The sequence below is a fragment of the Ochotona princeps genome, chromosome 12 (genome assembly GCF_030435755.1).
Source record: "Ochotona princeps isolate mOchPri1 chromosome 12, mOchPri1.hap1, whole genome shotgun sequence".
Lineage (NCBI taxonomy): Eukaryota > Metazoa > Chordata > Mammalia > Lagomorpha > Ochotonidae > Ochotona > Ochotona princeps.
The window spans coordinates 1355786-1382376 of record NC_080843.1 but is presented as its reverse complement, the minus strand read 5'-3'; the positions used below and the strand labels follow the sequence as shown (position 1 = coordinate 1382376).

General features: G+C 61.7%; 1 protein-coding gene across 1 annotated transcript in view; it reads left to right on the top strand.

Annotated features, from left to right (window-relative positions):
* Positions 1 to 25708, top strand: part of COL4A2 (collagen type IV alpha 2 chain) — a 109959-nt gene extending 84251 nt beyond the window's left edge. Inside the window, exons 17-48 of the mRNA XM_058671004.1 lie at positions 315 to 368; positions 974 to 1040; positions 2281 to 2391; positions 2906 to 3055; positions 4260 to 4352; positions 4807 to 4970; positions 8396 to 8468; positions 8547 to 8653; positions 9272 to 9473; positions 9743 to 9802; positions 11167 to 11223; positions 11439 to 11546; positions 12502 to 12723; positions 13854 to 14015; positions 15178 to 15348; positions 15628 to 15771; positions 16437 to 16559; positions 16738 to 16919; positions 17827 to 17890; positions 17997 to 18071; positions 18487 to 18594; positions 18913 to 19020; positions 19584 to 19655; positions 21252 to 21377; positions 21674 to 21790; positions 22056 to 22217; positions 22330 to 22428; positions 22781 to 22927; positions 23025 to 23141; positions 23713 to 23904; positions 24293 to 24579; positions 25329 to 25708. Coding sequence (XP_058526987.1) covers positions 315 to 368; positions 974 to 1040; positions 2281 to 2391; positions 2906 to 3055; positions 4260 to 4352; positions 4807 to 4970; positions 8396 to 8468; positions 8547 to 8653; positions 9272 to 9473; positions 9743 to 9802; positions 11167 to 11223; positions 11439 to 11546; positions 12502 to 12723; positions 13854 to 14015; positions 15178 to 15348; positions 15628 to 15771; positions 16437 to 16559; positions 16738 to 16919; positions 17827 to 17890; positions 17997 to 18071; positions 18487 to 18594; positions 18913 to 19020; positions 19584 to 19655; positions 21252 to 21377; positions 21674 to 21790; positions 22056 to 22217; positions 22330 to 22428; positions 22781 to 22927; positions 23025 to 23141; positions 23713 to 23904; positions 24293 to 24579; positions 25329 to 25586 — 4182 coding nt within the window. The 3' untranslated portion in view covers positions 25587 to 25708. The remainder of the gene's footprint in view (positions 1 to 314; positions 369 to 973; positions 1041 to 2280; positions 2392 to 2905; positions 3056 to 4259; positions 4353 to 4806; positions 4971 to 8395; positions 8469 to 8546; positions 8654 to 9271; positions 9474 to 9742; positions 9803 to 11166; positions 11224 to 11438; positions 11547 to 12501; positions 12724 to 13853; positions 14016 to 15177; positions 15349 to 15627; positions 15772 to 16436; positions 16560 to 16737; positions 16920 to 17826; positions 17891 to 17996; positions 18072 to 18486; positions 18595 to 18912; positions 19021 to 19583; positions 19656 to 21251; positions 21378 to 21673; positions 21791 to 22055; positions 22218 to 22329; positions 22429 to 22780; positions 22928 to 23024; positions 23142 to 23712; positions 23905 to 24292; positions 24580 to 25328) is intronic.
* Positions 25709 to 26591: the final 883 nt, after the last annotated feature.

Below are 26591 nucleotides of genomic sequence, written 5' to 3'. Positions count from 1 at the left end.
TCAGCTCAGCCTGAGACAACGCACCCCCAAGGAAGCCAGCCCTCAGAGGGGTGTCTAGACCCCGAGAGCCCTGGAGAGGGACAGGGTGATGCGCTTCCACAGCCCGCCCGCAGCCTGCTGACAGTCAGGGCTAGGACTCAGGCAGGTGGGAGGTGGCGTGGACCCAGACTCCACTTGGTATGAACTGAAGATGTTGAGACTATCTTGGGGGAGGGTCGATGCTGGGGCTGGTGGCGTGCGTGCTCAGAACCTGGGTCGAGCAGCCCAGGAGGGCACCGCCAGGCTCAGACAGACAATACCTGTCCTTGTCTCAGGGCAGCAGAGGCCAGGACGGCTACCAAGGCCCCGATGGACCCCGAGGACCCAAGGTGAGTCCGTCTCCTCCTGACCGAACCCTGCAGAGGAGCCCTCTCCCTTCACAGGAGAGAGCCCAGCAGGCGACCCACCCCACACAAGGCAAGGGCAGAGCAAGGGGCGGCAGAGCGAGAAGCAGGCATGCTGTCACAGCTCCCATGGAAACACCACTTGTTTGTCTAACTCGTGGGGTCGGGATACACAGTGCAGAAGCTGATGCTGTTAGGGCGGGGGCCTGCTAGATTAGGGGTACGTGGAACTGCAGGGAGGCCCCTGGGGTCCCAGGCAGCTCAGGGTCTGTCCAGGCAGCCCTGCATGTGGATGCTGCCCAGGGGACCGTGCAGGTGATGTGACAGCAGCCATGGTCACCTGACCCCAGCGCACAGCTGGCCTACTTACCAAGGGGGCCGTTCCTGGCACTTGCCAAGCGTTTCAAGATAAGAGTTGCACCCCTCCCTCTCGGTGGAGCTGGTAGGTGGCTGGGAGTGCCGGGGGCAGCCTCCTGAGCCTCTGCGGAGTCAGTGAAGCCCCTGCACTCAGCTGTGGCCCTGGGGAGTGCACACCTCGCTGGAGCCCCAGTGGGCATGCTCACACGCTGCTGTGTTGTTTCTTTCCCCAGGGGCAGCCAGGGGACCCGGGACCCCCAGGACCCCCAGCCTACTCCCCTCATCCTTCGTTAGCCAAAGGTTTGTACGCAGCTTTCTCTCATGGGACTTGCGTTGTGTGTATGCTCGCTTCTCTCTAGGACCCCATCGGGAAAGTTCAAGGCTGATAAGGCACTGGCTGTGCCTCCTGGAGATGCCCAGTGCCCTGCAGCTGCCCTCAGGGCCCTCCAGGCCATGGGAGCTCCAGCATCCCTCCTCAGACCCCACCGTGGCACCTGCCCGGCTCTGCAGGATGGGTTCAGTCCAGGCTTGGCCATATAGAGGCACTGGCCATGCCGCTGGCTTCCTTCTCTGCATCTCCCAATCCCCTGAGACCCCTTGGGGGGCAGCCTGAGACCAGGCACCCAGCCGAGCCCACAAACAGGTGGCATCTCCTCCAGCTTTGAGGCAGGTGAGCCACCGGGCGTCTGCGCTTAGCCGCACTGCCCACAGGGACGGGGCTGCCGCGGGGCTTGTCTGGTCACGTGGCCCTGCCTTCCAGGTGGGCAAGGTCACGTACGTGTGACGTTCCGGTTGTGCTGCCCGAGCGCTGGTCTCCACAGCCTGGTCAGTGAGCATTCATGTAGATTCACACAGCCCTGGGAGGCATTCTAGAGGGAACGATTTATTTATCTGAAAGGCAGAGTTACAGAGAGAGACAGGGATTGATCTTCCTGCTGGTTCACTCCTCCAAAGGCTGCAACAGCACAACTGGGCCAGGCTGAAGCCAGGGGCCCGGAACTTCTGGGTCTCCCATGTGGGTGCAGGGTCCAGAGGCCGTGGGCCATCTTCCACTGCTCTCCCAGGAGCATTAGCAGGGAGCTGGATTGGAAGTGGAGCAGCCAGGGCTTTGACTGGCAAGCATATGGGATACTAGCACTGCAGGTGGCAGCCTGACCCACCGCACTACAGTGCCAGCCCAAGATTTTTTTTTTTAAGTACAGAGGTCCTGATGTTTTCTTCTGAGCCCAGCAGTTTGCCCCCATCGTATCTGTTTTCACCTGTCCTGTTCCCCAAGAACCCAGCACTGTAGCCCCAATTCCTGCTTGGCATTCTGGGCTTCGCTGCCCCTCCCCCACAGGACACCCTTGTCTCATTTAGCAGAGTTGGTGAGACCTTGGTGACGTGGCCTGTCAGCCCTCCAGGGTGCAGGTGGCCTCCTCCTGGCCGTTTTCCTCCACACCCGCTCTGTGCCCGTGTCGCCACCACTGCTCTGGGAGCAGAGCCCAGCCTCCCATCCCATGACCACCTTCTGACTCCTCTGTGGCCATCCTGGTTCCAGGTGCCAGAGGAGATCCAGGATTCCCAGGGGCACATGGGGAGCCAGGAAGCCGAGGAGAGCCAGGGGATCCCGGCCCCCCAGGCCCCCCAGGCCGGCCCGCCAGAGGTGAAGGTAAAGTGACATCTTGATGTCCACACCTGGGACCAAATGCTCCCCAGTGACATCTTGGCCAGTGTCCTCCTGAACAGTCCTGGCTCCCGTGACCCTGACTGCCTGCAGCTCCCGGATCAGTCACATTGCTCGATTGGGTCACAACACTGCCGAATGGATGGGGCAGGACTGGTGATGGGATCCCACAGAGGCCCTGCCCATCTGGCGTTATGGACGGCACACACAGCCTAGCCTGCCTTGCCTGCCGGGGGAGGGGTGTGCAGGTGCACCTCACCTGTGGGGGGAGTGTGCAGGTGCACCTGGCCTGCTGGGGAGAGGGGGACATGCAGGTGCACCTCACCTGCCGGGGGTCAGGGAGCTGGGGGAGTGAGGCGTGCAGGTGCACCTCACCTGCGGGGGGGAGGGGGTGTGCAGGTGCACCTGGCCTGCCGGGGGTCGGGGGGGCGTGCAGGTGCACCTCACCTGCCAGGGGTCACCTGGCAGAGACCCAGCACTGGTGACTGTCGCATTGCAGATGAGATGCGAGGCCTTCCTGGCGAGATGGGGCCTAAGGGCTTCATAGGAGAGCCGGGCATCCCCGCAAGCTTCAGTGGCCCACCAGGAGCTGATGGAAGACCAGGTCTCCCAGGAGCACCCGGGCCTCCGGGCCCCCCTGGACCGGATGGTGAGTAGCGGGGAAGGGGCAGGGAGCTGCAGGAAGCCCAGCACTGTGTGCTCCCGTTCGTCCGGCTTTCCTTGTGGCACATTTGAAAGGCAGAGAAAGCTTCTCTCCATTGGCTCGTCCCCCGAGACACCGACAGTGTTCAGGACTGGCCCAGGCTGCAACCGGAAAGCCTGGCCCTTCATCCAGGTCTCTCAGCTGCCTGAGCCATCCACCACTGCCTCCCAGGGCCTGCAGTAGCAGCAAGCTGGCTGGTCCCGTCGTAGGCGTCCTGACAGGTGCAGGAGCCCCCCATGACCCACCCTGCACCTGTGTGTCTGTGAAGAACAAACATCCACTTCTCTGCAACATTCCCTGTGCTCTGCTTGGCGACTCTCGTGTGCTGCTTTGCTTAACAAGTGTCACTTCCCTCGGGGAGCAGGGCACCGGCAAAGGTTCCAGGGGCCTGGCTTCTGCTGCCTGGGCTATCTGGGACCAGTACAGCCCTGCCTCACCACCAGACAGCGCTCTTCCCAAAGGCCACGTCCTGGGCTGGATTGGGACACCCGTGTGTCAGCTGCAGCACCTTCCCGTCCACCTCTGCTTGCAGCAAGTGGAGCCCTGCCTGCGTGCAGGACCATGAACCCCTCGCCCAGCCGCCCCCGCAGGCAGTGGTCAAGGTCGGGGACGTTCAGTGATGTCAGCCATGCTGAACCCACTGGGTCCCCAGGGATCCACACTCTTTATGCAGTCGGTGTATGAGATGTGTCCATGTATGTCCGCATGTGTCTGTGGGGTTCTGTTGTATATGAACATGTCCATGTGCATGTGAGGGGAGAGTGGGACCATGTGGGAGGTGTCCCTGTGTGTGGAGGTGGGGCCGTGTGTGTGTGTGTGTGTGTGTGTGTATCTCTCTGTGTCTGTCTGTCCCTGTGTGTCCGTGTGCCTGTCCCTGTGTGTGGAGGTGGGGCCATGTGTATGTGTGTGTCTCTGTGTGTCCGTTTGTCCCTGTGTGTCCGTGTGCCTGTCCCTGTGTGGCCCCTCGGGCACTCAGGAGCGTGTGGGTATCAGGATCAGAGCCTCCAGACCATCCTTAGGGCTCGGGGTTTCCCAGACGGACAGGTGCCCGTCCCTCAAGCCGAGACCCCAAGTCCGCAGCCTCCGGGCCTGCACGGCTCCTGGCACCCCCTCTCACGCCCCTGGCCCCCAACCCTGGCTCTCTCCACAGGCTTCCTGTTTGGCCTGAAAGGCACCGAAGGACGTGTGGGCTACCCTGGGCCATCGGGATTTCCCGGAGCTCGAGGACATAAGGGATGGAAGGGTGAGGATCCATGCCCAACAACCCCAGAGACCGCCCCCCCCCCAGGACCCCAGGTACACCTGTTGAGCCCTACGTGCCTCCTGCATGGGGGGGGGGGCTGGCACACAGACCCTGGCACCTCCCACACCCAGTCTCCCTACTGGAGTGCTCACGTGTGCCCCGTCCCCAGCTGCCAAGATAAGGCCTGAGTGTGGGCTAGGCGTGCCCGCTGTAGATCCCCGTGGACCAGCCCAAGTGACCCCACCACTGCCAGCACACACTGCTTGCTGCTTCCTGGCCCCTGGCCCTCCCTGGCAAAAGATTGTCTGCCCTGCCGTGGCCGTGGCCGTGGCCGTGGCTCCTGGAACCATAGCCCTGCCCCTGATCCTCCTGCCTCCTGCTGGTTCTGCAGCTCTGCTCACTCTGTGAGGGCCCAGTCCTGACACATGTTCCTACTCCCCCACGCCCTCCACAGGTGAAGCCGGGGACTGCAAGTGCCTGGAAGGTGACCAGTATGTGGGGGGCCTCCCAGGACTGCCAGGACCCAAGGGTCTCCCAGGCTTCAACGGAGAACCAGGCAGGAAGGGTGACCAAGGAGACCCGGGTCAGCATGGCATCCCAGGGTTCCCGGGGCTCAAGGTGAGTGGACAGGCCTCTCTGGGCGCCCCAGACTGCCATAGCTGGCTTCAGGCATTGAGATCCATGTGGATGGGCTCACGGTGCCACAGGGCAGCCGGGGAGTGGTTGCAGGGAGGCCACAGGGCAGCCGGGCAGCGGCCACGGGGAGGCCATGGGGCAGCCGGGGAGCAGCCGCAGGGAGACCACGGGGCAGCCAGGGAGCGGCCGCAGGGAGGCCCCGGGGCAGCCGGTGAGCGTCTGCAAGGAGGCCATGATGCCATGGGGCAGCTGGGTAGATTGGCAGGCGTGGGCTGGTTCTGTTGTCAGGTCCCTGAGGAATCTCCACATGGTCTTCCATAGTGGCTGTACTAGTTCACACTCCCGCCAGCAGTGGGTTAGGGAACCTTTTCCCCATGACCTTGGCAGCTAGGATTACTTTTTGCATTTTCGGACGATAGCCATCCTACATGGGGTGAGGTAGAGACTTAGTGGGGTTTTTTTTTAAGATTTATTTTATTTTTGTTGGAAAGGAGAGAAGCAGAGATAGAAAGAAAGATTTTCCATCCATTGATTCACTCCCCAAGCGGCACAACGGCCAGAGCTGCACCAATCCAAAACCAGGAGCCAGGAGCCTCGAGCCTCCTCTGGGTCTCCCACGTGGGTGCAGGGTCCCAAGGACTTTAACTGCTGGGCCACGGCACCGGGCCCAGCAGTGGGGTAAAGGCATTTCCTGAGGGCTGGTTGTCCTAAGTGTTTTTCCTGTGTCTGTGTCCTTACCCCATTGCTCAGTGTGCTTCGTTGTGGAGTTTTGCAGTTCCGTACGGATCAGATTGTAGTTTGCAGACGTTTGCCTGGTGCTGTCAGCTGCCTCACTTTGGGGAGGGTTCCCTCGGCCATGCGGGTTTCCTGGCTGGGTGTAAGGCCACGTCTCTCCCTGCACGCATTCCCTGTCCTGGGGTCTTATCCAGGAAGTCCTTGACCAGCTTAATGTCTTGCGGGGTTTCCCTGTAATTGGACAGTTTCAGGCTGCAGGACTGGATCCTTGATCGCACTGTAAGGTGATTTTGTGCAGGGTTTAAGGGAGCAGCTGGCTCATGCACTGCCTGTGGAGGGTGGATTTTCCGCCTGTGTTGAAGAGACTGTGCCCTCTCCAGGGAGTGATTACAAGCTTGACAAAGACTGCTCAGTTGTGGATTCTTGGATTCAGTTCTGGGGCCTCTAACCTCTGCTTGTCAGCGTGTCTGTTCTTGGCCAGGCTGTTTTGATTGTAACTTCATGTGGCATGTCTTGAAATCTGGTATCATGTTTAGAGTTGCTTTTGCTGTTCAGGGTCTCTTGTGATCCCATATGAATTTTGGAGTCTTTTTTTTTCCTGGATCTTGGGTATGTTGTTTGGAATTGCATCGAATCTATAAATTCCTTTGAGTAGATGATGCTAATTCTTCCAGCCCATGAACATGGACAGTTTTTCCATTTTGGCATGTTTTTAAATGTTTTGTGACTTTCATTGTGGAGATCTTTGATTCCTTGGTTAAACTTATCCCAAAGTATTTAAATTTTTTTACCTATTGTGAATGAGGTTTCCTCAGCCATGGAGTTGTGTGTGTATGAAGGCTGTTGACTTTGTGTGTTAATTTTATATTCCACAACTTTACCAAACTCTTAGTGGGAGTTTTAGTTGCCTGTACAGAGGACCGTGTCGTCTGTGACCGGGGACGGCCTGACCCCTCCCCTCCTGTTGGTGGCCCTTTGGTTTTTTCTTTGCCTCGCCTGATGGCGCTGGCTAGAGCCGCCAGCACTGGTTTAATCTCGGTGGTGAGAGGGCACATGATGTGGTCGCGGATGTTGGCGTCCCCAGCTCCCCCGTGCCTGTGATGGTGGCTGTGCACGTGTCGTGTCTTGCCTTGACTGGGCTGAGGGATGTGCCTTCTGGACCCAATCTGCTTAGGGTTTTTAGCATGAAGGGATGTTGTATTTTATCAAGTGCTTTGTCTGCACCTGTCTGGGTAATCGGGTGATCTTATTCTTGAGTTTGTTAATGTGATGTGGTAGGTTTGCTGATTTGCAGATGTTGGCCCATCCCTGTATAGCAGGGTCGTCCCGCCTGGTCCAGGTCAGTGAGCTTTCCGACACGTCACTGGACTCGCTTAGCTAGCATTTTGTCGGGGATTTTTGCACCTGTGCTCGTCAGGGACCCCAGTCTTGTTCTGTTTCTTCGTCAGATCTTTTCCTGGTCTTGGAATGAAGTTGTTGTTCACTGAAGGAGTTTGGGACAATTTGAGTTGTTCAGATTAGTGGAGGAGAAATTGGGATGAATTCTTGCCAAGATTGCGAGGATTCGTCAGTGCAGCTGTCGGGCCTAGGCCTTCCCTACTGCGAGGGGCTTTCTTATTGAACACATCTCCGAGTTGGTGAGCGGGCTCTTTAAGTTTCTGTGCCTTCATGCTGCACCCAGGAAAGCGTTCCACAAACCAGCAGCGAAAGAGCCCAGGGCAGCAGGAGAGGACGGCGGGCGATAAACGGTGGCCACATGAAGAGGGCTCAGTTCCTCCTCAGCAGGTGGCTCCGGGGCCTCAGCAGGGACCCCCCGAGCCGGGCTGCCTTCTCCTGGGAAGAGAAGGCCTTGAGGGAGGCCTGGCGCTGACGTCGCGCTGCCTGCGGAGGGCTGAGTGGCCTCTGCTGACGCCCTGCGAGGTGTTCGTCCCAGCAGCAACCCTCCCCTGGCAGGCTTTTCCTAACTGAAGATTTTCAAGTTTGAGCTGTGGGCATAGCTGTGCCTTTGCCTATCTGTAGAGAGGACTGAGGGAGATGGCTGCAGTGCCCGTCTGAGTTTCAAGCAGTGAGCCATCGAGAAGGACATGCTGCAGCTGGCTGCGGTATTGGCTGCATGCCTGACTGCCAGTGGAGGCAGGCGGAGAGCCTGGGAGGACAGGAGCTGGCCAGTCAATAAATTCACACACACTGGTCACCCAGACACATGCAGTGCGGGCTTTGGGGAGTGTGAGATGCTGCCCCGGGTCCCTTCTCTGCCAGGAGGCGGATCTGCCAGCCGGGCGGCTGCGCCTTTTCCCCAGAGGCAGTCCCTCGTGAGGTTCATGAGACCGATACTCAGAGCTTCCCACATGATGGCCAAGAGCATTGCGGGCACACGTCACGTGTGACGGTGGATCCCAGGCCGCCAGCGTGCCCGTTCACCTGCCTGCTGCCGCGGCTCCCACGGCCTGACTCCCCGGAACAGTGCTACACTCAGCTTTGTTTCTGCTCAGGATTTAAAGAGCTAAGCTTCAGATGCCTGAGTCCCACCGCCCCCAGCCCCTGTGTGAGCCTCCTGCCCCGGGGCACCGCTGGCATCGGAGCAGCCCCTCACGGGTGCCAGGCTCAGTGATAGCTCCCGGGGAAGCAGCCTGGTGTGAGGGAAAGGGAAACCTGGCCATTTTTGTCCCCAGGGAACCCCTGGCCTCCCCGGAGTTCCAGGACCCAAAGGAGCCAAGGGAGATTCAAGAACAGTCAGCACCAAAGGTGGGTTGTTGGGGTCCACTTTGCCTGGACGTGTGGGCACAGTGGGGAGAGCAGACTCACACACAGATTCTCCCCCAGGTGAGAGAGGACAGCCAGGAGTCCCAGGTGTGCCTGGCATGAAAGGCGACGACGGTGTGCCCGGGCACGACGGGCTGGACGGATTCCCTGGGCTCCCCGGCCCACCTGTGAGTGTGCAAGGCCAAGAGCCTGGGCCGTGTCCTCCAGCAGGGTGCCAAGGAGAGGGCTGAGGTGTGGGCAGCGGGCCACTCGGTAGCTGTGTGACATCCAGGAGACCTGGCCACACTCCAAGTGTCTCCTGGAGCCTCAGCTTGGTGCCTGCCACGCCCCGGGCCTGCTGCCCAGGCACCACCTCCACAGGCTCGGCCAGCAGCATCAACCCCTGCCTGGCATTGCCAAGGGACCCATGTCTGACTGTCCTGCTGGCAAGTGGCAGGTGTCACACGGGCAGGATTGAGAGCCTCCCACAGTGTAGTGGGAAGAGAAGGAAGCTGCTGATGGGCTTCCAGCCACGCTCCTGTGCTTGCCTGTGGTGTGTGTGGCTGTGTGTTCACACCATGTGTGGTTGTGTTTGTTCACACCCTGTGTGGTGTGTGGCTGTGTGTGTAGTGTGGGGGGAAGGCTGTGCATCTGGACCTGGCACAGCCTGGCAGCATGGCTTGGTTGGACAGTGAGCACAGGGTCCTGTGTCTACACCCTGAGCACCGGATCCCGGGAAAGGGAGGGGCAAGAAGGGGGTGCTGTTCTTGGTGCTGATGTCAGATTCATCTGCACCTGTGGCACAGGGCGATGGCATCAAAGGCCCCGCAGGAGACCCAGGTTACCCAGGCATCCCTGGCACCAAGGGCAGCCCTGGAGACAGGGGCCTCCCAGGACTCGGCCTGCCCGGCCCCAAAGGCCAGCGCGGCTTCCCCGGCGACGCTGGATTACCAGGCCCCCCAGGCTTTCCTGGGCCTCCCGGTCCCCCAGGAACCCCAGGACAAATAGGTAAACGTCTCCTTTCCCCTTTTCCCTCCAGGTTGCAGAGCCCTGCCCTGCGACCCCGTCTTCCCCACCTCTGCCCACAGACGCACTTCCTGCAGGGCTGCTTAAGTCGGGGGCTGGGGTGGAGGGGATGGGGGCCATGCTCGGGTGTCCAGAACAGGGGCCTTCCTCTGCCTCGTCGGCCCCGATCTCCCTCCACCCGTGCAGTCACGCACATGCACACCCTCGGGAGAGCTGGCTACTTACAGAGGGTTTTTTTCCGTCTCCCCCAGTGTGTGATGACGATGTGAAGAGACCCATTGGAGTCGATGGACAGGTGACCGTGCAGCCAGGTACTGTGAGGCAAAGCTGTCAGCGGGCAGCAGTGGGCATAAAGCCACGTGGGTGACCCGTCTGAGTGTGTGCGAGAAACGATGTGACCGGTGCGACCCATGTACTCACTGTGGAGACAGAGAAGGGGGCCAGCAGGGGGCACATGAGAGCAAGGGGACGCTTGACGCCGTTGGTGGCCCTGGACTGGGCAGTGGTGGCGGGAGAGGAGGGTGGCCTCCATGCAGGGGCTGACCTGGCCACCTTAGGGTGGACAAAGCATCCCGAGTCAGCAAAGAGACTGCGTGGGGCAGGGAGCATGGCTCTGCACAGAGCTCAGGGGTCAGGAGAGCTACAGTGAAGGCTGCTCTCCTGTGGGACTCGGGGTCCCCTCCATGGGGGCCTCAGCAGAGGTCATGGGAAGGGCGTGGTGCCCGGGGGAGGTGCAGGCCACAGGTGGCACCTGGCAGGCTGCTTGTGCCCACAGGACTCTTGGCCTGAGAGCCGGCATCTGGGTGGCAGGAAGGCCCTGTCTTTATAGAACCTCTAAGCCAGCCATTGTAGGACCAGGGGAGATGGCAAGGGTAGTTTAGGTGGGCTGGTCTGGAGGCCGGAGGGGACGAGCAGGAGGCAGCATGGACAGCTGTGGGCACAGAGCTCCCCTCGGCCTGCAGCCACAGGCTACAGAGAGGAGTCCCGGAGCCCACCGAGAGCCAGGGCTGTCCTCGGGAGCAGCAGGGCCCGGCACCGGGAGGCAGGGCCAAGGGAGGCCAGCACCCAGCACCACCCCCCTCAGGTGGTATGCCATGAACACGTCATCCCAGGCTGCTGCTGCTGGGTGGGAGCCCGGGCTTCGGAGCCGTTGGCAGCCGGGAAGGTACAGACCCAGGCCATCTGCAGAGCCCAGGAGCTGGAACACCCAGCGATACCAAGCCTGACCCTGTGCCACCACAACTGTGCAGGCAGGGGACAAGGCTGGGACACCATGAGAACATTCCAGGGCACTTGAAGGCAGTGTGGCGCACAGCACTGTGCATGGTGAAGAAGCAGGCCTGGGCCATTCCTCCCAGAACTTTCTAAATGCAGAGCCATAGTCTGGGGTGCTGGGGTCACGTTTGACAGGACAAGAATTCCTCCCAAACCACCTTGTTTGTCAACAGGGGACCAGTTTTTGCTGTGTCAGAGTGGCTTAATTTGCATGTTACAGTGATGGTCTGGTTTCATGGCACAGTGCAGTTAAGTGCCTTTCACCTCAGAACCAAGGTTAACTTGATTACTGAAGTGCTCTGAGCCCACGGCCTTGCCTGTGTGCCCGGCTGGCACCTTGGAGCTTGCTGCGGGCCACAGGGCAGCAAGGCGTCGCCTCACCCATCTGCTCTCTCCCCAGGTTGTGTTGCAGGGCCCAAGGGATTGCCAGGCCCACCAGGACCCCCAGGCCCAGCAGGTACTGTGCTGCCTGGGGGCGCATCCTCCTCCCACTGTCAGCTCTATCCCCTGAGACCCCACCTCTGGCTGTGGCCCCATTCCACCACCCTGGTGACAGACACATGGGTGGGGCCCCTGCCGCCCACAGGCCGGCCTGGCACCGTGGGCAAGGACTGGTGACCTCCTTCCCCTTGACCTGCTGGGGCCTGACTCGGGGTTTCTGTGGGCATTTAGGTGCCAAAGGCCTCCAAGGGACACCCGGGTTCTCAGGAGCCGATGGACCCCCAGGGCTCAAGGGGCTGCCCGGAGACCCCGGCCGTGAGGGGTACCCAGGACCCCCAGGTAAGTGAGGACAAGGCCCCCCATGCCCCTACAGCAGGGACAGGACCTAAGTGGGCAGTGCCGGAGCTGCGTCTGCTCCATTGGCCTCCAGCATTGAGAAGCAACTTGAACAAGGACTTCAGGGCATCTGGTGACGTCAAGAGACCAGGGCTGTGTCTGCACCGGATAGAATCATCCTGTTACATCATCCCCACATGTCATATGATTGCTTCTAGAACCTTCTACGCGGGCTGTCGCCACCGTGGCAGGGGTCTCTCCTGCCCACAGCCTCTCCTTCCAAATGCACCAGTGAGCGGTGGCACCTGGAGCTAGCTCAGCCCACGGCAGGGCCTGCTGCCCTGCCCAGAGCTGGCTCAGCCCACGGCACCTGGAGCTGGCTCAGCCCACGGCACCTGGACCTGGCTCAGCCCACGGCACCTGGACCTGGCTCAGCCCACGGCACCTGGACCTGGCTCAGCCCACGGCACCTGGACCTGGCTCAGCCCACGGCAGGGCCTGCTGCCCTGCCCAGAGCTGGCAAGCCAAGATCCTTCCATCCTGGAAAGAGACACCGACTGGCCACTCTCCCCCTACATCTGAGAATATTGCTCCCACAGTAGACTCCATGTGGAGGGCCTGGTGTCTCTTCCCACACTGACCAGCAATTGGGAACTCCTACGAGGGAGCAGGGGCCTGGCTGTGCTGGCCCTGGGAGCCTGGCCTAGTTGGGCCCAGCCACCCCCATGACCATAAACACCCAGCAGTGATTACCTGGGCATGGGCACTTGTCTCAGGACACAGGCTGAGGAGCAGGCAGCTCTCAGGGACCCAAACCCTGGGCCACATGCTGGAGGGTTACAGGAAGAAGCAGACAATGGCAGAGGCTCCAAGAGGAGCAGGTGCAGAGCCCCTGGTCTCCAGGCCTTCCTGCTCTCCTGGGACAATGCACACTGTGAGGTAACCTCTTCTCTTCTAGGGTTCGTGGGTCCCCGAGGATCCAAAGGTGCCACGGGCCTGCCTGGACCAGATGGACAGCCGGGTCCCATTGGCCTGCCAGGGCCAGCAGGGCCCCCTGGGGACAGGGGCATTCCTGGAGAAGTCCTGGGGGCCCAGCCTGGACCGCGAGGAGATGCTGGACTGCCTGGACACCCTGGACTAAAAGGCCTGCCTGGAGAGAGGGGTCCCCCTGGGTTTAGGGGTAAGTGACAGGGGCGAGGCCAGTACCTGCTGCGACGCCCGACGCCCAGGAGAGTCAAGCCCTTCTGGGGTATGGGTGGCTGGAGGAGGTTGCTATAGTCATGTGTTTTGCTATGATGTAGCATGTTGCTATGTAACAGTGTTACTGTGTGCAGTAACATTACTATGCAATCACGTTGCTATGCATTATAACATGTTGCATGGTAGTAACATGTTGCTGTGTGTTTACATGTTGTTGTTATGCCCTGATGTGTTCACCGCCTGTCGCCAGCACAGCCTGGTCTTGAGGCCTTTCTCGAGGCCTCCTGCTGTCTGCATGTGAGCTACGTTCTCAGCAGACCATGCTGTCGGAGTGAAGGGAGAAGGGCCTGCGGTGCTTAGCAGTTAGGATAAGGAATGTTAAGAGCTTGGAGTAAGGGTGGATGCAGTGGCTGGAACTGGGCTAGGCTGAAGCCAGAAGCTTCCTCTGGGTCTCCCACATGGGTGCAGGACTTGGGCCGTCCTCCACTGCTTTCCCAGCTGCATTAGCACAGAGTTGGATCAGAAGTGGAGCAGCCGGCCAGAACTCAAACCTGGCACGCTGTCTGTGCAGGTGGCAGCCCCACCTCCTTACCACAGTACACCACCAGCTTCAAAAGAATATTTTTTAAACATGGCAAAATAGCCAAAAGACAATGTCACCTGGAAAAAGCTAAGTGGCTCTTAGGATACAGTGTCAACCCCATGAGTGAGGGAAGAGGAGAAGGTGGGTGGGACCTGCACCAGGGGTCAGCCACCTGCTATGGGGTGGGACCTGTACCAGGGGTCAGCCACCTGCTATGGGGTGGGACCTGCACCAGGGGTCAGACACCTGCTATGGGGTGGCCACCTGCTATGGGGTGGGACCTGCACCAGGGGTCAGCCACCTGCTATGGGGTGGGACCTGCACCAGGGGTCAGCCACCTGCTATGGGGTGGGACCTGCACCAGGGGTCAGCCACCTGCTATGGGGTGGGACCTACACCAGGGGTCAGCCAGCCTGTCCATGTGTCTCCAGGTTCTCCAGCTTCGAGTGTAGGCCAAGGCAGGGATAAGTGGGGTGCGGGCCTCCAGTGTGGTGCTGGTCTCAAGGCTCTTATCTCCATCCCTACAGGAAGCCAGGGGATGCCCGGGATGCCAGGGCTCAAGGGACAGCTTGGCCTCCCTGGACCTTTGGGCCTGCAGGGACGGCAGGGCCCTCCTGGACAGCATGGGTTCCCCGGAGCCACTGGCCAGCCAGGACCCTTTGGGCGCCCAGGGGCCCCAGGCCCTGAAGGTAAGACTCCACCCCAACCCCCTCACCCGCAGCCTGACGCACACAGGAAGGGACAGGGGCCTCATTTGTGTTACAGCACACCAGCTCTGCCTCCACTGGAGACCCTGGCATTGGGTCCAGCGGATGAGACTTGGGCAGAGAGAAATTGAACAGCCTGAACTGCCAGCTCATGCTGTATGCCCGTTGTCATGTGGGGGTTGTAGGTCGAAGCCTGATTCCTGCAGGCACTCCCCACATCTGGAAAGGCAAGGATGTGGGTATCGGGGCCACAGGGTGGGCTGTGGAGCAGAGATGCCGGGAGGTGACACAACTGGCAGCCAGCTGACCCACAGGGAATCCCCTGAGGCCAAGGGACGCGGTTCAGTGGATCGGGAAGGAAGTCGGAGTGCAGGTGTTGTGGGCTGGGTCCAGGACGACGGACTGTGCTGCCCAGTGGAGCGGGTTGCACCCACACAGTGCCCTGCTGGGCCGCCGTGTGTTTTGGCCAGTTAAGGCTGCCCAGTGTTTGATTTTACCCAGTCAGGTTCATACCTATGTTGCATGTGGCCAGGACAAGGTAGCATGTCAGGTCCCTTTTTCCTGAGGAGAGGCTCCAGGTGGGGCACTGTGGCCATGGTAGAGGAGTGGGGGCTTTCGAGGACAGGGGTCAGCCTGAGCAGAGGCCAGAAGCCCCCCCGCAGCTGGCTTGGTGGGAGCAGTCCCTTGGGGGAGCTCCAGCCACATGGACCACCAGGATGAAGGCTGAGTCAAGAAGTGGGTCCAGGAGGCCAGGAGCAGCCGGCTGCTGTTGGCAAGGAGGGCGCAGGAGGCCAGGAGCAGCCGGCTGCTGTTGGCAAGGAGGGCGCAGGAGGCCAGGAGCAGCCGGCTGCTGTTGGCAAGGAGGGCGCAGGAGGCCAGGATGGGCGGGGTGGCCGGGCCAGCTGAGCTGGCAGGCAGGGTCCTAACCCACCTGGCAGCCATGCCGCAGCCATCCCCTCACCTCTCCCCTGCTGGAAGGAAGCCACCACAGGCTCGCATGCCACTGGCCCACCCGAGGCCAGCCAGAGGGGCTCCCTGCGTGCTGGGACATTGTGGGCAAACACGTCCTCCCTGCCACTTCCACTTTCTTCCCCGCCAGAAGTGCTTGTCGCCACTTGGCTTTCTTTGTGTCCTTCTGTGACAGGTCTGCCTGGGGAGAGAGGAGACCCGGGTGACACAGGTGTGCCCGGGCCCGTGGGCATGAAAGGTCTCGCTGGGGACCGAGGGGACGCTGGCTATTCTGGCGAGCGAGGCCAGCCTGGAAGCCCTGGATTTAAAGGAATGGTTGGCATGCCTGGCATCCCTGGGCCAAAAGGTACTAGGGGCCACTACCACCAGCACCACCTTGTCCTGGGGTCTGACAGGTCCCTGTGGCCAGGGAGGGCTCCCCCAGCATGATGGATGCAGACTCAAGAGTAGCCCACCTCCCTCAAGTGCTGGTTGATGGATGTTGCCAAGAGAGGCTGGGCAGCCTCTGTAACAGCTGCCCCTCTAACCCCACCTAAGCGTGGGGCGTCCATCCCACCCCATGCAGTGCATGAGTTGAGACCCCACCCAGTCATTTGGTTAACACCTGCCATCTCTTGTTCCAAAGGGGAGAGGGGCTCGCCAGGGATGGATGGCTTCCAAGGTATGCTGGGGCTCAAAGGCAGACCCGGGCTGCCAGGCATCAAAGGCGAGACGGGATTTTTTGGAAGAACTGGGGAGAAGGGCCCAGCTGGAGAGCCAGGTGACAAAGGTAAGCCCGACGCCAGGCCCGTGCGTGCACACGTGTGTGTGTGACCCTGCATGCACACACATGTGTGTTTGTGTGTGTGTGGTTAACACAGTTCCTGGTGTGAGAGACGCTGCTCTCCAAGCAGTTGCGGTGAACCCACAGGGCCACTCACCCGGGACCCTCCGCTGTGACAGTGACACATTGACAGCACCATAGCAGTGTCAGGGCGGGGAGGGCGTGAGCTGAAGGGCGAGCGCTTTTTGGAATTTTTAGCAAAAGAAATGGAAGCCAGGGCACCAGTTCTTCCAAGATGCCCACTTCAGGTTGCTTTTTTGAATCATCTTGGTGTCGATGCCAAGATGTCACATGACCAAGTCAAACAGTGACATTTAAAGCCCATCTTCAAGCTGGCATGACCTCACGATCTGACCCTGGGCACCGGATCATGCCGTTTGGTCTTGCCAAGCCTGAGCGCCCATGCTGACACCGTGTACCCCGAGCCACAGTATATGAGTGAGCCGCGGTCACCCAGCTGGCTGGCATTGGCGGCTGCTGCCCCCTGGAGCCATCGGGCCTTGCCCGGCCCCTGCTTCGGAGGGCATGGTGCACGCAGCCCCCATAGCTCAGGGCCAGGGCCAGGGAGTATGGGGTGGTCAGGGCAGTGACTCTGCTCCGTTCTCTCCCAGGCAGCCGAGGGGACCCCGGCCCCCCAGGACCCCCTCCCATCATCCTGCCAGGAATGAAAGATATCAAAGGGGAGAAAGGAGACGAAGGACCCATGGGACTCAAAGGGTACCTGGGCTTGAAAGGTGAGGCCTTCCCGCTGCCACTGGCTCCCCAAGCCCATCTCCCTGCACCCCGGGATCCACACACACAGTGCTCAGTGGGGCTTCGATGCCCAAGCCACCCGCCTCTGCAGAACATCATGACTGCAGGGGCAGGTGCTGCGCTCCCTTCCCAACTCCAAACTCCCGGGCCTTCCCACAGGTATCCAAGGAATGCCAGGGGTCCCTGGGCTGGCAGGCATCCCGGGGCTGCCCGGGAGACCCGGCCACATCAAGGGAGTCAAGGGTGACATCGGCGTCCCCGGCATACCGGGCTTACCAGGGTTCCCAGGGGTGGCTGGTCCCCCTGGCATCATCGGATTCCCAGGATTCACAGGAAGTCGGGTGAGCGTCACTCTCAGCGTGTTCTGAGGCTCCTCTCTGCTGTCGGCGAGTGGGCCGTGGCCCCACGCCCACCAGCCAGGGCTGGGCACACAGGTTCAGAGCCGGCCACTGCAACTGCGCTGGTCCCTGCAGGGAGTCGCTGCGAGGCCATCCACCAGGCTGTGGGCACTGGCAGGCATGGCGGCCAGCAGCCCTTACTCACGGCTGGGCTGGCCGGGTCCTAGTGACCTCGTCCAACAGGAGAGACCTGAGCACCCACTGAAGGCTGGCCAGCGACCCTGGGACAGCCCTCTGCCTGCACGGCCAAGGTCGTGGCACACTGTGCTGCTCTGCACCTGCTCCTTGGTCGCCTCCTCTCACAGTTGGGGACTGAGTGCTCACGGTTCTCAGCCTGTGGCTGACTCACTCGGGTGTTCACAGTGGGCCCCTGCCTGGGAACCTGCACTCCCACACCGTGTCTGGTGGTCCTCGTCGTCCAGCCACCTGCCTCCCATCCCTCCACAGATGTGTAGCTCAGGGCAGAGGTCTTGTGGTCAGCCAGTCTGAACGGAAGGGCACAGCAGGCAGCGCCCACAGCAGGTGATTCGTGCCTGACTGGAGCGTGGCCCAGCCAGGAGCGGAGCAGGCACACATGAGCTTGTCGTGCGGCAGGCCATGCCCAGCACAGGACAGGACTCTGCACATGTGAGGGCCAGCAATCACGTGGCCCTTTGGGTGGAGGGTCAACACAGCGAGCAGCCCTGTGGCGTGGGCTGTGGCCCAATGGGGGTTCCGTCCTTCTCGGGGTGCCCCTGCCCATGCACAAATGCACACATACATGAAGAGATGTCAACCCCCAACAGCTAGCCCCCCGCCCCCACCTGCCACCACCACCGTCTTCTCAATGGCTCATGCCTCCTCCCCACAGGGCGACAAGGGCGCCCCAGGAAGAGCGGGTCTGTATGGCGAGGTCGGCCAGACTGGAGACCTGGGTGAGTGCCACCGGGAGCAGAGGGGTGCCAGGTCCTGAGCCCCTGGCCCCCAAAGGGGCAACAACTGCAGGGGGCTGCCCTTAACCATCTTGTACTCTTGCCACAGGTGACGTGGGAGACACGATAGACTTGCCAGGAAGCCCCGGCCTGAAGGGTGAACAGGGCACGGCCGGAGTACCAGGTACTCACATGCCTCTGTCGGCCATGAGCCTGCACCACTGGGCAAGGCCCAGCTGGCCGGGTCAGCCGATCAGCTCCCAGCCATGGCACCTGGCCTAACCTGAGCAGAGTTTGCCGAGTGGCTGTGCCTGGCCACAGATGTCAGTCTGCTCCTGGAGATGGGGAGGTGCAGACCCCTACAGCATGCAGGGTCCCAGGACCTAGGTCTGTCCACAGATCCAGTCCTGCTCTCTGCCAGCACACACTCTGGGAAGCAGGTGACGGCAGCCATGTGGAAGGCACCACAAGGCTGTGTGCTAGGCTGGAGGCCACACAGCGCCCTGCCCAGCCTTGGGGCAGGCAGTTGGGTAGATGGCTGGTGGAGGAAGGAGCCGGGGCAGCACACAGCCCCTGCCTGACGCCCCCTGTGCCTGCAGGTGTGAAGGGATTCTTCGGAGAGAAGGGAGCAGAAGGTGAAGTCGGCTTCCCTGGGATCACAGGCCTGACCGGTGCCCAAGGGCCGCCCGGCCTCAAAGGCCAGACAGGTGAGACCCGGTGTGCCGAGACCCCCGGGGAGTGCAGACAGTCGTCCAGCCCGGCGTGTGGATCCCAAGTGGCTACAGAAAGCCAACTGTGCCTGGTTTGCATTCACCTGGGAGCCCTTCTCTGTGGATCATCTCCGGTCATCTGTTAAGATGCTAGGACAAGGCTATAGGCAACGCTGGGCCGATCATGTTGTGAACTTGGGGATTGAGGCGGCGTGTGTACAACTGGCCCTGCCTGGTTCCCCACCCAACCAGGCAGGCACTACAGCCAGCAGGAACCCAGCAGGCTCTCAGGGTGTTCGTCTTCCCACTCCCCAGGCTTCCCAGGACTCACGGGGCTCCAGGGCCCACAGGGCGATCCAGGGCAGATCGGAAGGCCCGGCGACAAGGGAGACCAAGGCTGGCCGGGGAGACCGGGCTTGCCAGGTGAGGCCACGCCTTCCTCGGCCCACTGCGGGGATGGCGGAGGCGGGACAGTGGGCCGCTGGGCAGTGAGGAAATAGTCCAAGAAGCCGGTCCACAAAGAAGTGGTACCCTGCCCAGCATGCAGACCTCCCAGGGCATTTTAGAGCCCGCCTCCTCTGGGCACGCAAGGCCTGGGGCATTCACACCAGCCAGGATATGCAGGCTCCAAAGCCATTGGCTGCAGCGGTTTTCGGAAGAACCCTCGTCAGCAGGGTCGTGCCCACCCCCCAGGCAAGAGCCGAGTGTGAGTACAGAGGGACTGGTCATCCCGCCGGGGACCTGGGGTGCAAGCCAGGGGCTCACCGCCACGACAGCTCCGCGGCCCAGGGCCTGAGGCCAGGTGGGGGCATCTGTGAAAGTGGGGCTGCCAGGCTTTCTGGGCAGCATCAGGATTGCTTCGCCCCTGGAGTGAGCCAGGCCTGTGCGCAGGGTGATCAGAACGCGGCAGGTGCCGGCCCCATCATAGGAGCAGCATTGTCTGAGGCTCCCACTTTGCCACTAGATGACCATGTGACTTCCCACAGGTTTCCCGGGGCTTCGAGGGATCGGTGGACTGCACGGCTTGCCCGGCACCAAGGGCCTCCAGGGCTCCCCAGGTACCTCGGAATTCATGGCAGACGGTTTGGTGGCCCCTGGTGGACTGCAGGCTGCAGAGGGGCATCCCCCAGCCCCTCAGCTCAGACTCTGTCTACCTGGCCTCCTCTGGTCCGGCTGGGGGCAGGAGCAGTATTTTGCTTTCCCTGCAGCACTTTGGGCTGTGGCAGGGCCCCCCCAAGCTCACCCACCCAGCAAGCTGCCGTGGCAAACACCACAGGCTGGTGGTCCAGGGCCTGCAGGCTGGGGTCACTGCTGCATCCCAAGAGGACTCTGCACTGCAGGCTCCCCAGCGCTTCCCCCAAGGGCCTGGCCCCACCCCCGACCACACCCAAACCCCTCCCACAGCGGCACAGGGCACCACAGTCCACATAGGCCAGGCCACGGGTGTGTCCCCAGCAGGGGTGGGCCACAGACGTCCCACAGGGAGAACATGACATCTCTAACAGCTTTTTTCCCCAACTTTCATAAGCTATTGTGAAGGACAACATTGGCTCACTCACGTATTTAAAAAGGCACAAGGGGCCAGTACTGTGGCAGGCTCTGGTCCTCGGGCCCCTGGCTCCCTGCTCCAGCTGTCATGGCCATTTGGACAGTGAACCAGGAGATAGACTCTCTGTTTCTAACTCTGCCTGTCAAATAAATAATTGTTTAAAAAGCAGAGTGAGAACCGTTCACTAGTTCACTCTGAATCCCCGCACAGCCACACCAGCTGGGGCCGGGCCAGTGGCTGTCGGGTCTCCCACAGGTGTAACAGGCGTCCCACTGCCGTCTTCCTGGGAGCAGGGGGTGGGCCCAGGCCCTGAGCCCTGTCCAACGCGGGGGACAGGCTCCTCCATGCCTGGCTGGAACCCGCCCTCTTGCCTGCATGCCCTCAGGATGTCGCAAACCCGGCACAGGAGCCCCATGGCCTCTGTTGCCATTTATACCCCTTCATGTCCTTGTCTCCTGGTCTTGGGGGAGACTGTCCAAAGGACAGGGGCCACGGACAGAGGGAATCATCGCTTTTGCCTTTTGTTGGAAGCAGCTTTTATTGTTGTCCACTATTGTTTTCAACAAGTGGGAGTTGTCTGTGTTCAGTGAGAGCATAGATGTGGTTACACACGCATATAGACGTTCACACATGTACACAACATACATTCACACATGTACACACAACATACATTTGTGTATTCCAGTGACATTTGCTGTGCATTTACACTCATGCTTCCATGCACATGCACTGTGTACATACCACTGCCATGTTCTGTTGCGGTTGTCATGTGTTCACACGTGTTCCTGCCATGTTGTGGTTCTCCCTCTGGCTGCAGCAGCACTGGGCAGGGAGAGGGAATCGCATCACACAATCCTGTTTCCACAGACGGCTTTGTGCACCTGCTGACTGAATGGGGGGGGTGCTTTTCACTAAGCCCAAGGATCAGGAGCCGTGGCGCAGGATCCCAGCCCACGCACCCACGCACTCGGACCATCTGGGGTCCCTCCCAAGTCTCACACTCCATGACGCAGAGCTGGGCTACACCAAGTGATCTTTCCACGTGGGAAAATGGACTTGGCCCATTGGGAAGCCTTTGCCATCGCTGTTGCTTCACCTCCTACAGGTGCCGACATCCACGGAGATCCCGGGTTCCCAGGCCCCACCGGAGACAGGGGTGACCCCGGAGAGCCCAACACACTCCCAGGCCCTGTGGGAGTCCCCGGACACAAAGGGGAGCAGGGAGTGCCAGGTGAGGCAGCCACAGGTAGATCATGTCTCCAGCAGCCAGCGCCACGCACGGCATGGGTCTCCCATACCCAGCATTCTGCCAGGAGCATGTGAACACCTCTGAGCTGGGCCAGCCCGGCCAATCTGTGTCCCCAAAGTCTGCTTCTGAACTTGTGGCTGCCACAGCCAGCCCATCCAGCCCCCCGTCCACGGGGGCTGGCTCCATGGCTCAGGGTCCCGGGCCAGGTGAGGGTACAGGTTTGCAGAGCCGCCTGCTGGCATCTGAAGTAAGGCTTCTTCCACTTCCCCACCTCCCAGGGGAGCGGGGCCCAGCTGGGAGCCCAGGGCTGCAGGGCTTCCCTGGCATCACACCGCCCTCCAACATCTCGGGACTGCCTGGCGACAAGGGCGCGGCAGGGATATTCGGCCCACAAGGTAAGCAGGACGCAGGCCTCAGCACGGGCATCTTGCTCGCTCGACACATCCCGTACCGCATCCAGACTCGCCACAGCAGCTCTGGTCTGCCTCTTGCTAGGGGCCAGGGTCTCCGCTTTATCACGGGGTGGGATGGGGTGCTGGGGTGCTGGCTGAATGGCCCAAGCCGCCTGCAGTTGCCAGCTTGCCAGAGACCCTGGCTGTCCCTCCCCTGCCCCCCACCCCCACCCCCGGACCCTGCCTCACCCAGTCTCTGGTTGCTCAGGGTACCCAGGCTTACCAGGCCCGCCCGGGCCCGCCGCTCTTCCCGGAAGCAAAGGAGAGGACGGCAGCCCAGGAACTGCAGGAATTCCTGGGAGCAAGGGCTGGGTCGGTGACCCAGGGCTCCAGGGCCTGCCCGGCGTGTTCGGCCTCCCGGGGGAGAAAGGTGGGTAGCAGTGGTGTGGGAGGGGCAGGCAGTGCAGGCAGAGGTCGGGTGGGAGACCCCATGTCCTCCTGACATCCACATCTCCCCCTCCCACGCCCGTCCTGTGCTGCAGGACCCAGGGGAGAGCAGGGATTCATGGGTAACACTGGAGCCACCGGAGCTGCTGGTGACCGAGGCCCCAAAGGCCCTAAGGGAGACCAGGGATTCCCTGGTAAGTGGCCTCTGCTCCCCTCGCTGCCAGGGGGAGCCTCACCAGGGGCCTTCAGCTGGGACCATCCCCAGGAGGGAGCGACCAGGAGCTGCTGAGGGTGTGATGGGGCTGGGAGGGGGAGGGGAACTGCTAAAGGGGTGATGGGGCTGGGACCTGCTGCAGGGGAAGAGGCAGGGGAGCTGCTGCAGCGGAGGAAGGAGGGGGAGCTGCTGAGGGTGTGATGGGGCTGGGAGGGGAAGGGGAGCTGCTGCTGGTGGAGCAGGGCTCTGGGAGGTAGAGAGCTGGGGCATCTCTGTAGGGCAGGAAACATGTTCACTGGATTTACCAGGCTCCCCTCTCTCCCCTCTCCCAGGTGCCCCTGGTCCTGTGGGGTCCCCTGGCATCGTGGGACTCCCCCAGAGAGTTGCTGTCCAGCACGGGCCCGTGGGCCCCCAGGGGAGGAGAGGTCCTCCTGGGGCACAGGGAGAGATGGGGCCCCAAGGACCTCCTGGAGAACCAGGTAGACTGCCTCTGTTCTCATCTGCTACGAAACACCAATGGGGGGGGATAATGGGTGTGGTGCCAACCTGTCACTCACACCCCCTGCCCACTCACAGGTCTCCGGGGGGCTCCAGGGAAGGCCGGGCCCCAAGGCAGAGGCGGTGTGTCTGCTGTGCCAGGCATCCGGGGCGACCAAGGGCCAATGGGGCACCCGGGGCCTGTCGGCCAAGAAGGTGAGTGACCCGTGAATGTGTGGGAAAAGCTGAAATTTGTTCATAGCATCCTGAGCTCCAATGGGGGCCTGGGTGTGGGCTCCAATGCAGCCAGAGGCCATGCTTAATGCCCTGACCCTGAGCTGTGCCACCCCCGTGCCAGTGACAGAGCTGCCCCACACCACACCTGCCCCAGTCCTGTAGGGTATGTGGGCCACAGACCCTGTACTGCACCCGCAGTCCCACCTCCAAGGTGTCCATGCATCCAGCGTAGTGTCCCCTCCCAGTAGGAGACCAAGATAGGGAAGGAGAAGGGTCGCCCCCAGAGAGCGTTGGGGACAAGCAGCCGTGAAGACAGATTCCCAACCTGGGAAGTCATGCAGCTGGCCTCGGGTCCGAGTCCTGGGCGGCTACGGTCATTGGCCCTCCAGGGAGCCTCCTGGGTGCTGAGCTTGGTGTGGGCATGCCCTGCAGAGGCATGTGGCCGAGGTCAGAGCCAGGGGTGGGGCTGAGACCCCCAGTTCTAGGAGAGCCATGAGCTGCCCGTGTGCACCTGTGACCCTGCACTCATGGGTTGCTTTCTCGGCACCAGGGGAGCCTGGCCGGCCAGGGAGCCCCGGGCTGCCAGGCATGCCTGGCCGCAGCGTCAGCATCGGCTACCTGCTGGTGAAGCACAGCCAGACGGACCAGGAGCCCATGTGCCCCACGGGCATGAACAAGCTGTGGAGTGGCTACAGCCTGCTGTACTTCGAGGGTCAGGAGAAGGCGCACAACCAGGACCTGGGTAGGGCTCCCGGAGGGACGCACACAGCCCCGGGGTGGGCGGCTGGGGAGTGAGGAGAGGGAGCCGCCCGCCCCACACCCCGGGCACCCAGTGTGGAGAGGGCTGAGCCGTCAACCCTGGGGTCCTGGGTGATCCCAGCAGCCAGCTGGACCATGGCAGGGGCAAGTGCAGGGCCTCGTCCAGGCTGCTCTGAGAGGCTGGGAGCTGTGAAGACTTCTCCCTGATGCAGGAGCTGCTCTGTGAAGATACCGCTCCTGCAGCCCCCTAGGCAAGCCCTGGTTTGGAGCGCCCGGCGCTCCGGCCTGTCACCAGGGCCATGGCCTCACGCACCCTCTCCCACAGGGCTGGCCGCCGTCCGGGCCGTGGCCTCACGCACCCTCTCCCACAGGGCTGGCGGGCTCCTGCTTGGCACGCTTCAGCACCATGCCCTTCCTCTACTGTAACCCCGGTGACATCTGCTACTACGCCAGCCGCAACGACAAGTCCTACTGGCTGTCCACCACGGCGCCACTGCCCATGATGCCCGTGGCCGAGGAGGAAATCAGGCCCTACATCAGCCGCTGCTCCGTGTGCGAGGCCCCCGCCGTGGCCATCGCCGTGCACAGCCAGGACGTGTCCATCCCCCACTGCCCGGCCGGCTGGCGGAGCCTGTGGATTGGCTACTCCTTCCTCATGGTAGGTGGTGCCATACCAGTTGAGATGCCTGTCACATCTCCACTGGAGCCGCACAGCTCCCCTCGGCTGAGGCCCGTGCCTGTGCGCCTCTGAAGGCGCAGGGAGGACACGGAAGGGGCTGATGGCACCAGGGCACCTTGACCTCCAGGAGCAGAGGAAGTGCCCTGCAGGCGCACAGCAGGTGAGAGCAGGCACACCTGCCTGCCCTGTGTGTGCACACCTGTCCCAGCGTGTGACTGCCTGTGTACGTGTGTATCATATGGAGCAGCACACCCAGGCCCAGCCTCTACCCAGCCTCTACCCAGCTGCTTCCCCGGGCTCCCTCGGGCAGCATCTCCTAGCAGGGCCGGGTGGGCTACCGTCCACCTCAGGAGACACTAATAAAGTCTGCAGGGTCCCCGAGACACCAGCCCAGTGTCCCAGCCGGCAGCCTCAGTGCTGACCTGAGCCGGACAAGAAGCAGAATTTGTCGCACAGCACTCGCGTGTAGATGGCCTGACAGCAGACCCGCTGGGGGCCCTGGTGACGCTGGTTCTCGACGTGGCCACACGTGCTGGCCTGCACTGTTGTTCCTACTGAGCAGACACCTTCCATCAGCTTGTTCACTTCCCAGACGGCCGCGAGGGCCAGACGGAAGCCGAGAGCTTCACCTAGGTCTCCCACGCGGGTGCAGAGCCCACTCCTGGTGGAAGAGAAAGAGCCCCAAGTCGGGGCGGCCTCTTAACCCTCCCTTCCTTCCCTCCCTGCAGCACACAGCAGCCGGAGATGAGGGTGGCGGCCAGTCGCTAGTGTCACCGGGCAGCTGTCTGGAGGACTTCCGGGCCACGCCCTTCATCGAGTGCAACGGCGGACGCGGCACCTGCCACTACTATGCCAACAAGTACAGCTTCTGGCTCACCACCATCCCTGAGCGCAGCTTCCAGGGCTCCCCCTCAGCCGACACGCTCAAGGCCGGCCTCATCCGGACACACATCAGCCGCTGCCAGGTGTGCATGAAGAACCTGTGAGCCAGCCGCGGCCAGAGCCGCCCCCGCCGGGCCTGTGGTGCTTCTTCCGAACTCATTACCTCACATGCCAACCCAAGAAGTCATTTATTGTTACTGCCTTAAAAAATGCTACCAAAGAAACGGCAGCACAGCTACCCCGGAGCTGCCGCCGCAATGACACTGGGCCTCCCTGCAGCATCCTGCCAGCCACAGCTAGCCACACTGTCCCCGGCCCCACAGCCGCAGGCTTTCTGCAGGCAGCTCACGCCCTGGCACCCCATGGCGGGGTACAGGCGGGTAGCAGTACTGTCTGCGGTCCTGTCCCTCGGCAGGGCCCAGTCGTGTGCACTGGTAAACGCCCGTCTCTCACACACACGCATTGTGTCCTTGTGACCCCTGGGTTGGCAGAACTCAAACAGGGACAGAGACCGCCCGGTCACCCTCCTGGATTCCAAGTGGTGCTCCCCCTGGGTGGGCTCTATCCTGTCTGCTGAGCTGTACCCACCACCCCCAACCAGATCCTGTGACTGTAACCTGTGTAACAACCAAAAAATACAAGTTGGTCTTTAACCTAACCCCAGGCTGTTGTCGGTTCACCTTCTCACAGGTGCAGAAGGGTCTGTTAGAGCCACATGTAGCTGGGCGTGGGTGCCTGCCTGGCGTCGGGAGAAGCTGAGATGGGGAGGGAGGAGTCATGGGGACAGGGGGTGGGGGTGAGTCCAGGGGAGCAGGGCAGGCCCTGGGCACAGAGGACAGAGAAGGGTCTGGGCCGCTCCAGGAGTTGGCTGCCTGCAGGAAGATGACGTGACCTGCCCAGGCCAGCCCAGGAAACAGAAGTCCTTGTTCACATGCCAAGCACAGCCAGCTCCTGCCAGCATGCCAGCGGGGAGGTTGGTTAGTTGCACAGAGCTGTGGCCATGGCAACAGCCAAAATGGCCAGGCCAGGAAGACCCTCAGACAGGGCTGCGGACAGCCAGTCAGGCTTTCCCAAGAACAACTCCCAGGATCGGGATGTGAGAAGGGACA